Source organism: Zophobas morio, unplaced genomic scaffold, assembly GCF_036711695.1.
Source record: "Zophobas morio isolate AGI-343-1 ecotype UQ-CSIRO unplaced genomic scaffold, CSIRO_AGI_Zmor_V1 ptg000428l, whole genome shotgun sequence".
NCBI classification, from domain to species: Eukaryota; Metazoa; Arthropoda; class Insecta; order Coleoptera; family Tenebrionidae; genus Zophobas; species Zophobas morio.
This window is the reverse complement of record NW_026972532.1, coordinates 328,677-341,049: the sequence shown is the minus strand read 5'-3', so window position 1 is coordinate 341,049 and position 12,373 is coordinate 328,677. Positions and strand designations below refer to the sequence as shown.

At 27.0% G+C, this 12,373-nt stretch overlaps 1 protein-coding gene across 1 annotated transcript; it reads right to left on the bottom strand.

The window, feature by feature from the left end:
- Window positions 1-2,828: 2,828 nt before the first annotated feature.
- On the bottom strand, window positions 2,829-11,936 carry LOC135120852 (sperm motility kinase-like). The gene is made up of 21 exons (XM_064045172.1): window positions 11,844-11,936; window positions 11,502-11,623; window positions 10,089-10,213; window positions 9,873-9,947; window positions 9,755-9,819; window positions 8,858-8,914; window positions 8,600-8,661; window positions 7,842-7,925; window positions 7,687-7,779; window positions 7,429-7,541; window positions 7,270-7,340; window positions 7,136-7,213; window positions 6,988-7,079; window positions 6,828-6,924; window positions 6,736-6,773; window positions 6,507-6,633; window positions 6,282-6,458; window positions 4,722-4,835; window positions 3,784-3,916; window positions 3,566-3,722; window positions 2,829-3,005 (listed from the first exon to the last, which is right to left on the bottom strand). The coding sequence occupies exons 1-21, from the start codon at window positions 11,926-11,928 to the stop codon at window positions 2,829-2,831; spliced, it is 2,142 nt and encodes a 713-aa protein (XP_063901242.1). The 5' UTR covers window positions 11,929-11,936.
- Between the last annotated feature and the right edge of the window lie 437 nt (window positions 11,937-12,373).

Sequence of the window (12,373 nt, the reverse complement as noted above, 5' to 3'; positions counted from 1 at the left end):
CTATTGTTTTTTAGCACGTGATCTAATTTTAACTCAAGGATCGCGTCTTTGAAATAGGTTCGGGTGACTCGCGCGCTCATTCCTGAGACCACTAACGGCAGACGGTCCACAAGGATCTCTTCAACCACATCCACTCTTTGCGCTTTATGTACAGCGATGTACCGCAGCCTGACGACCTTTAGATAAGGAAGCCTTATATGCGGATGTTACGGCGAATAATTCCTCGGCAAAGTCGCCTGCCTAACTGCATCAGCATCTCCAGTACTACCTAATGACGCTTGATAGCTGGTGTCGTCGTTGAAAAAATACCATAAACGCTGAAAAGAGCAAAGGCCTTCTATCGCGTAGAAGCGCACTATACTACTACCGCCTCTGACCTCGAAAACAAGGTAATTCCTTAGTATCTTTCGGCAAAACACCTGGGGGTCATTTCTCGTGGCGGCCAAACGAAAACTATGTGGCGAAGGTTTAAACTCTTTTACCCTTCACTTTGTACCCGAAGCGCTTGTAGGTGTTGGTATCGGGATAAACGACATATGCATCTACTACATGGGTCTACGACCCACCGACAATAGTCTCTTCGCTTCAAGTGAGGTAAAATAAGCTGCTACGCCTTACGATGAGAGCGTCTTGCTTGATCGCAGTGACGCCTTAAATCAAAACCTCCAGTTTGAACCACCGGAAAACGTTTTCCGAAGCAATGTTATTACCGCCTCATGGGCTCAATCAGCGCACCAATCAAATTACTGGCAAATAAGGTCAATTAGGAAATCTGCAACGACACACGCTGTCGCCCACCGCGCAATGCACTCTAAATATATCATACGGGTTAGCGCTAGGGATTATTTTTAATATCAAAATAGTATACTAAAAATAACATCATTGTATACTCTACCATTATATAGATCTTTTAACAATACTATATATATATGAGGCTGCTTGAACCCAAGCTTAAAGTTAATGTGTACTAGAGTTCGTTGAACACTTTTTTCTTTACCACCCGTTCAAAAACCAGGAAATACCACTAATAATTGAAATAAAAATTAGCAATTTTGTATAGATATTTTTATAATATATGAGTTGATTACTTATTTATAACCTATTCTCATACCTAAAAACTCACCTATAAAATTTTTACGCTAAGCACATCCCCATAACTAAAAGGACTGCCAATAAATTAAAAGGTACAAGTTTTGCTCCTTTATATTGTATACATGCTCTTTCATTTTACAAGTTTTGAGCAACACCAAGCTAACGTAGAAATGGTAACCATCTGCCCAACCCGAGTAACGTTAAATTAGAGCACACAAATTTATATATATATATTATATATTTTACGTTTTCACATGCTACAGTTTTTATACCCCCTCCAACTTACATGATCTTTATCCCTCATTTAAAAGCTGATTAAGGATAGCTTCTTTTGCAATATTGACGGTCTTTATGGTATTCTTATATTTAAATCGTTTAATATATCTTTTTTTTTTTCGTATATAAATATTTATATAAGTTGGAAAGTGTCTCTAAAGCCGTTTTTACTTACCTAATTTAGACTTAAGAAACGTGCAGGAAGGTAGCTTAAAGTTCCTCATTGGTTTATATAGTTCTCAGCCGTTCGTTTAAGGTAAAGCAGAAATTATTTTATCTCACATCACAGTTTAAAGGGATTTAGTATATTTAAAGGTGCTCTGGTAAACAAGTTAAAGAGGTCCCAAGCTACAGATATGAGACTCATAACAGGCCTGACTATAGTTATAGTTTTATATTTAAAAAAAAAAAATTATTTTCAAAATTCTTTTATAAAGATATAATTATAAGCAAAATAAAAGTTTGACTAGAGAGCTTTAAGTTAAAAATGGGATCTTTTAAAGGAATAAAAAAACTCATCTTTAGGCTAATTGTTTTGCTGCGGTGTCTTTACTTTCGTGTACAGGACTAAAGTTAAGATGAAAACTTTTTTGTAAACTATATATTATTTGCAAGAAAAATGTGTATTAAGAAGTGGAACTACCTTTTTTCTGAAATAGTGTTATTACAAATAATTTATATAAAAATTATCCTCGTTATTTTAGGGTTTGAACAGTTACTGGGCACTGTTAATCTGCTTGAGAGATTCTTATTGCTCGATCTAACAAGTTTAAGTTAAATTTTTACAGGTCAGGTATGAATTTGCTTTTCAAAGAGAGTTAGAGGGGAGCTAACTTTTGTTGCAGTTTTTATAAAAATAATAACAGTTTTCTATGCTTGCTTATGTGCAAAGAACAATTTCACAATCTTTTAAAAGAAATCTGTTGACGGTGTGCTCGGAATGCTTGCTTTTTAAAAAATTAACGGGAAAAAATAAGTATCTTTTAAAAAATTGTTTCCTTTTAAAGGGAAGATATATATGTAACTGTAATTTATATGAGAAACTAAAACATATGAAAGTAAAAAGTTAAGTAATCTCAATAATAATCTTAAGCGATTAATTTAATTTTTATAAAAATAATATAATAAGCGCTTAACAATATCTACATATAAATTTGGTTTTATCAATTATCTACAGGTATAATCTTTGGGAATTATGAGCGGTTTGAATCAAATTTTTTAAAGCATAATGTTTTGAATGCTTTACATTTTTAGATATACTTCTAAATTATGTTTTATTAGATTCGCTGCGGTAATTGTTATAAGTTTGATGATTGAATAATTTTAAATTTTATACAGCGTACTATTTTTAGTGGTTAACAATATATATACTTTTCAATTTTTTATTTTATTAAATTCTCTGCAGTAAAAATTGCAGAGAAGTTTAGAGGTGATAGACTAATATTTGTTTTATAAATTCACTATTGTAAAAATCTTTGGAAAGTTTTGTGATTTTTACTAAGTTCTTCCCTTTTAAGTAAATAATTCAAAATAGTAAAGAGTGCATCCAGTAGAATCTTTGAACGTTCTTCAAAACTATAATGTGGAAACCGTGAACAATCGGATTCGTGCACAGCAGCCTTTAAACATTGATAAATCTGTTTATTAATTCGTTAAGTGAAAAATAATTAGTAATAGATTTTTAGAGCTGTTTGAATTTAGTTGAAGAAATTGTTTTAATAATTTAAATTAAAGTTAAATTTAAACATTCATATTCCCGTTTATAATTCTTTATTAACTTTTTTAATAGAAAAGGAATATTAAAAAAAATGAAACAAAATGAAGGAATACTACAAAAGAAGATCAAGCTTGAATATGATTTCAATCTTCAGAGATTTCTTAATAAATTTAAAATGTAAAATTTCTTTTGTTAACGTTTTTTTTTCTAATTATCATAAAATCTTTTGCCCGCAACAAAAGGCATATAGTAGCAGTAACGAAAAAACTTTATTCATAAAATTCCGTGCACACCTTTTTTTTTTTAAACAAATTTATTTGTTGCATCGTAACCAGCACGGCTAAGAAAATTGTGAGCCAGCCAGCGTGGTTACCGCGATACGAAAATTATTTATAAAAAAAATCCCATTTTGTTGGAATTTTGCAAAAATTACAAAAACCACATGGACGAGTGACACACGAGAGACTAAAAAATACTTACGTTTGTGGCCAGACGCATGATAGTTTCGCCACTATTAGTGTGGTGGACCTGCTCCATGGCCGACTGGCATTGGGCGATAATCCGCTGAACTATTTCGAGAGTGGCGATGTAGGCTTTATTATAGAGGCCGCAACGGAATTGTAATGTTCCTTCCGATCTTTTTTTCCCAAAAATAATAATGATATGATAGATAAAAATAAATAACCAAAAAAAGACACCTGGCCAATCGGACGGCTGCAAGAAGAGTGTCATCCCACCATTGGTCTAGTTCTTTATCGGTCAAAGGCTGCTCGGTGGGATGCTTGACAGTTCGGTGGTGCCGAAAAAGTTTGGGTTTGGATACTTTTGCGCCTTTGATATGTAGTAGCAAAAAGGATATAAATGTAATAAGTAAAATATAAATATATAAAAGTATTTATATTTTCATAGAAAAATAAAACAATATAAGTAAAAAGTTTATATAATAAACCGATTATAAAAAAGAATAAATAAAATATTACGATCAACAAAGAAACAAACAAAATAAAGCATGCTTAAAGTTTATATAATGCAACGTTATAAAAAATAAATAAAATACTATTATAAATAAGCACAAACAAAATAAAGAATGATGCTAGTATACACATTCATAAAATAAAAAAAAGTATAATACAAATAAAAATAAAAAATATATTTTCTCTCTTAAATATATTAAAAGGAATATTAATATAATAATAACTTATATAAAAAAATGTTATATTATTACTATTAAAAAAACTAAAATAAAAAGTTTATATTTTATAAAAAATTAAAAATTAAAAAACTTAAGAAAATGTCTCATTAAAAGTATTGTATTTCTATAAACAGAACAAATAATGAATTTTGGTAGCGCTTTAATTATAGATTTTTATTATTATACTATAAAATAGCTTAGAAGTAAAAGTACTGAAACACTTTTTATAAGAAATAAAAACTTCCACATAATTAAAAAGTTAACAAATAATAATCAAGTTTAATTGATTATAACTATTACAAATTTTATAATAAAAATTAATAAAAACAAAAACTTTTACTTTTAAAAAAAAGTTTTTTTTTGATTAATATTAAAAGTTATATACATTTAATGAATTCAGTAAAAAAATTGATAAATGGAGTAATATTAACGAATGAGAGAAACCGCTTATTTGAGCCAAAGTCCTCGTGTTAAATTCCGAAAACGAAAGTTTGGGCTTTGTTCTTGGAATGTGTTGAGATGGCCTTGGTATCATCGTTTTATTACGCTTCGAACCTTCTTTTAAAAAATGTAAAAGGAGAAAAGTTAATATAAAGATATAAATAAGTATAATATGTATACATATTAATATAGAAAAAGTATAATTATTAATAATTATAATATTTGACTTTATATATAGAGAAGTATACAAAAAATAATTATAAATATTCTACTTTACAAAATAGGGGAAAGACATAAATAAAAATAGTTATATTTTATTTTATAAAATAATTTATATAGAAAAGTATAAATAAAAAATAATTATGAATAATTTACTCTATAAAAAAATTAATCAAGAAAAAATATTAATAAAAATAATTTTAAATATTTTCCTTTATAAAAATATTAATATAGAAAAGTATAAATAATAATTTACTTTATAAAATAATATTAAAAAAGTATAAACAAAAATAAAAATATTTATATAAAAAATTTTAAATAATAATCATATATATCTCATTCTACAAAAAAATTTATAGAAAAGTATAAAAAAATTATAAATAAAAAAATTATAACGCTTTATTTAAAAAAATTATTAATATATAATAAAGTATAAATAAGAAATACTATAATATTATTAAAAAAAAATAATTAATATAAAAAAGTATAATAAATATAACTTTACTATTTCGCTATAGAAATATTAATAATATATAATAAATATATAAATAAGACTCATCATAATATCACTTATTGTAACTGTTTATATAGAAAGTATAAATATAAATAATAATAACATTTTTTTATAAACTATTTTTAAAAAAAGTATTAATTTAAAAAAATATATATACAAAAATATAAATATTTCACTTTTAAAAAGTATTAATATAAAAAAATATATATATAATATTGATAATATTATTTAACTAATAAAACTTTAATGATAAGTAAAGTACACATAATAATATTTTTACTTGAAAAACTATTCATATAAAGGAAAACCATTAAAAATATAATTATCGTATAAATAAAGTATAAAGAATAGTTATAATAATTTACTCAAAAAACTATCACTATGAAAGAATAATAAATATAAATATGAAAATAAAAAAGTATAATAAAAATAATAAAATTATTAACTTAAAAAACTTTTCATATAAAGAACTATTAATAAAAATAATTATAAAAAACTTTTTATATATATAAAGTATATACGGAAAAAAATTATTATTTTTTTATCAAAAAAAAAAATTCAAAAAATAAAATATTGAGTTTGTATATATATTTTTTCTTATTATTATTATAATTATAATTAGTATTATTTTTTGTTACTTTTAATTTTCAATATTGTCAATGATATTATTATTATAATTAGTATTAATTTTTTTATTACTTTTTCTATTTTATTACAAACGATATAATATTTCTCTATATTGTTAACTTCTATATTTACTACTTCTCTTTATTATTATAAACGATATTATTTTTATTATTATTATCTTTTTATTTATTTCATTTTTTAACTCCGATCCCCAAAAGGGAGGGACGCAGCGCAAGCAAAACTCGCATTGCTATGGACGTATAAAGTCCCAGCCGGGTCCTGAAAGCCAAGCGAATGGTTAATAATAGGGGGAAAGGAGGGTTTCTCGCAGAGAGAAATAGTTTCGGAGAAGCAAATGTCGTGAAACACGTCCTGGCAAGCTGATTATTTTTTAATGAATTTAGTGAAAATAACAATTAAAAGAATACTTTGGCACTGCCAGCCAGCTTCGAATTCGTCAAAAGGGTCCGAACAGGAGGCGCAGTGTACAGTGGGCCCCGGGGTTACTTTATTGCAGCCGTGCTTATTTTTATGAACTTGCGCAACAACGGGAGTCTATGAGAAAATATATATATATATATATATCAGGAAAAAAAAAGTGTCTTCCTAAAAAAAAGAGAAAAAACAACAACTATTCATAAGCCGTGTTTATGGGACCTCATTGGGAGCTCCATTATTAGGTTTGGTGGGGCCTTCTATTGGGTAACATGAGAAAAGCGACCAGCTAACTGGTTTGTGTAATAAATTACCGCCCAACTTCCTGATGGCCAAAAGAAGCTTTCGCCGGTCGCCCAAACTGTTGATCCCGATAATACACAAATCATTGGGGGTCAGTGTAAATAAGACCTGGAAGGAACAGACCCGTGAAAGCCCGAACCCACCAATAAGAGCGGGCGAATAATATAGCACTTCGCCGGTAATCCGTTGGCCATGGAACTTGTCGATAATATGAGACATGCCAACTTCTTCTAGCCAATCAAGAACTTGCCATTCATCCCAAACTGCCGGAAAAGGCAACAGTATATGCGGAGACATGAATATTTAAAAAGTCACGTGCGTGTAGGCTTAGCAGAGCGGCCGCGTGGAGATGGAGTTTTACTAGGCGGAGGAGAAGTTGGCGTTTCAGTAGCTTCTTCTGCAAATGCGCAAAAAATAGTGAAGTCACGAACACTTCATAAACTGGCGGACGACCTTTCCGAAAGTTTTTAATCTGGCTAATCACATTGTCGAAATCTGGTCGCTGCTTGGGCTTGCGAGCCCAACTTGGATAAAAAGTTAATACACCAATCAATAATTGAGGCCAGCAAGCAACCAGCCATTCACAAAGCTCATATTCATAAAAGAACGCACCATTGGACCATCAGCTCGTAGTAAAAAGGAACGTTCTCCTCGTTGATTTCCGGTCTGAAGTCTTCCGAAACTGTTTTATAACAGACCGCATGGGGTAGGAGACCCTCGAATGGCTACTGGTTGAACAATAAATAAGTCAATAATTCAACCAGTAGGATGGAAGGTAAAACCTGCTTTACATTATTACATCTCCCAGCAAAATACACAAAAAACAAGTATGTCAGTTTGTTGGGGGTGTGAGCCCTATAGAAGTAGAACCTTTTCTCTGTAGTAAAGCTCCCACAGTATAATCCCGAAAGAAAACACATCCACTTTGCGCGAGACGCGCTTGCCTCGGTGGACCTCCGGCGCCTATTAAACGAGAATGCGCAAGGAATTCACTAAAAAAATAATGAAAGTAGATAAACTAAAACTGTGTAAAAAATAGTTCCTCCGCCGCGATTGGTTATAGATTTCGTGTAGGCTTCTGATATTTTAGACAAGCCAAAATCTGCTACCTGTAATTCATAAAAAAATAGGGAAAAAGTATTCGTTGGTATGAAAAAATCGCAACAAGCATTATAAATAAATATAATTCAAAATATGCAAAATTCCAAGAGAAATATAAGAAAAATGGGAAAGAAATCAAAAAAAAGAGTCCAAAAGAAATTTAATTAATAAAAATTTATCAACCCCTTCGTAAAAAATTTGTTACTATAATTTAATGAAAAATTTTAAAAACGTAATATTATTCGCGTATACTAAAAAATTCCTGCGCGAATATCATTTTTTTCATGTATTTTCCTAGCATTATTTTATCTGTAAAGCAGTATTAGAATAGAAAAGTAAACTTTTCCACCAGACACACGGCCATGCTGAAGGGCACGTGAGTATCATTAAAATCCAACGCTTTCTTTATTTTTTTTTCGTCATTCACAATGTATTTAATGAAAATAATTCGTAAACGCATAACTTTTATAAAAAAAGTAATATTTATAATTTATTTATATAATTTTTAATGAAAATAAAAAAAATTTCTTTTAGTCCCTCCTTTTATATACGTATTAATATCAAAACCTTTAACTTTAAAAAAAAATAATAACTTTTCTTCAAGAATTATGAAAACAAATTAAAATAATAATAATGATAAATTTTGTTTATACTTTTATTCACTATAATACATAATACCCACCTTACAAACATAACTTTCTGTAACGAGAACATTAGCGGGAGTCAGATCCAAGTGGATGATTCCTATTCACAAAAAAAAAGATAAAGTTTGACACAGATATTTTATGAATATGACTATTCTCAAAAAAAATAGTAAAGTGGGGTGCGAGCCAATAATAAAGAACTATAATTCTCGGTAAAGCGTGCCAATAATATTATATATAAAGCCGAATGTTTAAAAATATCGATATTTATTGAATTCAATAAAAATTGGTTTTACCGTTATGATGAAGATAATTCATTCCTCTTGCAATGTCAAGAATATACTTTAAAATCCCTGTTGGAAAAATAAGGATAAAAGTGGGAAAGTTTCATTATTTTTCGTGCAACGTAATAAACAATTTGTAGAAACATTATTTAAGTATTAAAATTTCTGTTGATAAAAAAAAGTTATATAATAATTCATGTAAAAAATTAAAATGCTTCATTCTTTTTCCTGCAAAGCAATAAACAATTTGTTTGAATATTTAAATACTTTCAACATTAAAATTCAGCTTCCCGCTAATTTTATGATGACAATAAAAATAATGAAAATTTACTTTAATGTAATTTTTGGAGGTATCGCTGTTTTATTTACTGCTATTACAGTTTCATTTACTTTACAAGAACATGTATTGTATATTTTATTATTTTTATAAATTAATTTTTTTTTTTTTACTCTATACATGTAAGTATTAAAATATTGATTCGTTTCACTATTTTTATTATTTTCTACATTTTATATTATGAAAATAAAAATTATTATAGTTCTCACTTTTTTAAATTTTTCTATATTAATAATTATTATAACTTAAATTTATTTTATAATTTATTATTATTTCATGTTACTCGTATCATACTAAAGGTTTTTAAGTACTTATATTTCAGCTACTATTACAAATTTATTTCTTATATGGCCTATAAATTATTTAAATAACAAAAATTTAAGCAATTATATTCATTATTATATATATATATATATATATATATATATATATATATATATATATATAAAATTGTACTACTAACAATTCTCAATATAAAGCTTTTTATATAATAATGTTCCTTAAAATAACATTTATTATTAATATTTACTTTATAATATGTGCTAAAGTAAAAGTTTGCATAAAAACATTACTAGTTTTATTTAGAACTTCATTTTTGTTATAAATCAATTCCTGCAAGTTTCCCTTTTCAATATATCTTCATATTGACAGTAATTGTATATAATGAAAATAATAAATGCAGTGATGTACTCTGTTACGATGCACATGGGATCCGGCGGCATCGTCGCCCCCAAAAATAATACACAGTTCGGGTGCCTCACGCGTCTTATTAGTATAAATATCTTTCATTACTTTCATAGTTATGAATACCTTATCACGTTTTTCTATATTTTTATGATAGTTCTATTCATAAACTATAACAATACTTCTATTTTATTGTATATATAATGTATGCTCATTAAAAACCTCATCACTTGCAGCTCATTATAAAAACAAGCTTTATCGGAAATGGAGATAATCAGCTGCTTAATGGCTACGGGGGTTTCATGAACACTCCCTTTGTAGACGACTCCAAAGCCGCCTCGGCCAAGCTTAAGAAAAACAAAGATGATAAAATTGTGAAAGACGAATAATTCTTCGATTTTATTTATGTTCTTTTTTCTTTAAAATATTCAAAAATAAAAACAATAAATACTATATTATTTGTAGAATCTAAATATAACTGGTTAGCAGAAAATAATAATAAAATTAAATACTTTTTTATATTAAAAAAACAAAATAGAATGAAGTTGAAAATAAATCAGAATAAATATTTTAAAAATATATAAGGGTAAAGTAGCAAAATAATAATGTAAATAAAATTTAAAAAATTAAAATGTCTATAATTATTATAAAGAAAAAAAATAAAAGTAAAGATAATAAAATAAAGAAAATGTTTAAAAACATGAGATAAAGTCAAATGCTTATAAATTTAATTAATGATTTAAAAATAATTTATGTATTTTTATATAAAAATTAAAAGAAAATTAAAAAAGTAAAATAAATTAAATACAAAATACTTTATCGATAAACAAAATCTTATAATGTTAAAGTCTTTACAAATATTTATTATTAAAAAATGGACTAAACTAATTTATAAATAATAATGTTCTTTAAAGATAAATTAAAAAATAAATAATAATTCAGTTCTAACTTAAAGAAAAATAATCAAAAATAAAAATGTAATAAAATTAAATAAACTGGGCCAAGAAAAAGAAATTTTATATATAAAAGCAAAAATTACAAAAAAAAAGTTAAAGTAATAACGAAATGTTTATAATTTATAATAAATCCTTATTTGCATTTATTAATAAAAATGAGAAAAAACACACAACTATTTTCTATATTTTTCTTATAATAAAAATCTTACGAACCTCTAGGGAAGGTACTTATAATATTAATCGCTTTGAGAGTAAATATAGTTATTAAAATTACTTTAGAGCAGAATTTAGTAGGTATACAAATCGCTACAGCGGCGTTAAAAAAGGAAGTAGGATACAGAAAATACTGTATTCTTGTAGCTTTACGTCTTTAATTAAGCTGAACTTCTCTATTAAATTGAGAAGTAGTGAAATTTTCTACTGAAAGAGTAATCCAATAAACTAATTTATAACCAGTTATTGCGGAAAAATATTTAGCCCAAGTAAAAAAAAGTTAGCGCTATAAAATTATATTTATTAAAAAAAAAAGTAGAAAGGAATTGGAATTAAAAAAAAATTAGTAATGAAGAAAAAGAAAAGTCTCTAATGTACAAAAATAAGTTACACGTTTTAAAAAATAAATTTACTAATAAATTTAAATTTTCAGATTAAAATTTTTATTAATTCTATAATTCAAAACCTCAGGACCCAAAGTTAAATCTTCATACTTAAGATAAGTCCCATCCCTTAAGTATTCAGATATTCGATCTTCGAAAAAATCAAAACAATCATCCTTTATGGCGGCGTTGACATCAGGATTGTCTTATAAACACATTAATAAATTTTTTTAAAAGGCAATATTAAAAAAAAACATTATATTTGACTATAAAGGCAAATTTTAAGAAGATTTAATTTGAAATAGAAAATGTAATTGAAGCTAAAAATCTGTTTATGGCACACAGTTTCATGTAAGAAGCATACGCTTATTTTTATTTGATAAACACAAGTCCAAAAAAAGTTTGTTAATATTAATAAATAATACCCGCTTGTAAGGAGTCAGAAACAGTGACGTCACTCAAAGAAGCGGGATTGGAATTAAACAATCTAGGTTTCTGGATGTCTTTCATGTTTATTTTTAAGAACACTTTTTCAAAAAGTTTCTTTGTTAAAATAACTAATTTTTATGTCCTCTTAAGGGAATTTTAACTAACAATAATTTATTGAAAAGTTTCTTATTTATTATAACAATTTTCATTCCTCTTATAGAATTTTTACTTCCATACTAGAAAAAAAAGAGACAACCCCATTACAAACTTTTTCTGTTGCAACACAAGTTAGCTAAAGTATGTAAAAATACACAAAAGAAAAAATAAATTAACTAAAAGGCTTACTAAATTTTGTAAACTAAAAGAAGCAATATACTACAGTCAACGGGCAAAATCAAAAAGCGAACAGGTATACAAACAGCGACAAGCTCTGTCAGTATCAACAATTTTAGTGCAAGGAAGTCCACAATTTTTTGAGCGAAGTTATTGGGCACAAGAAACTGCCAATTTACAACAATTAAGAAAG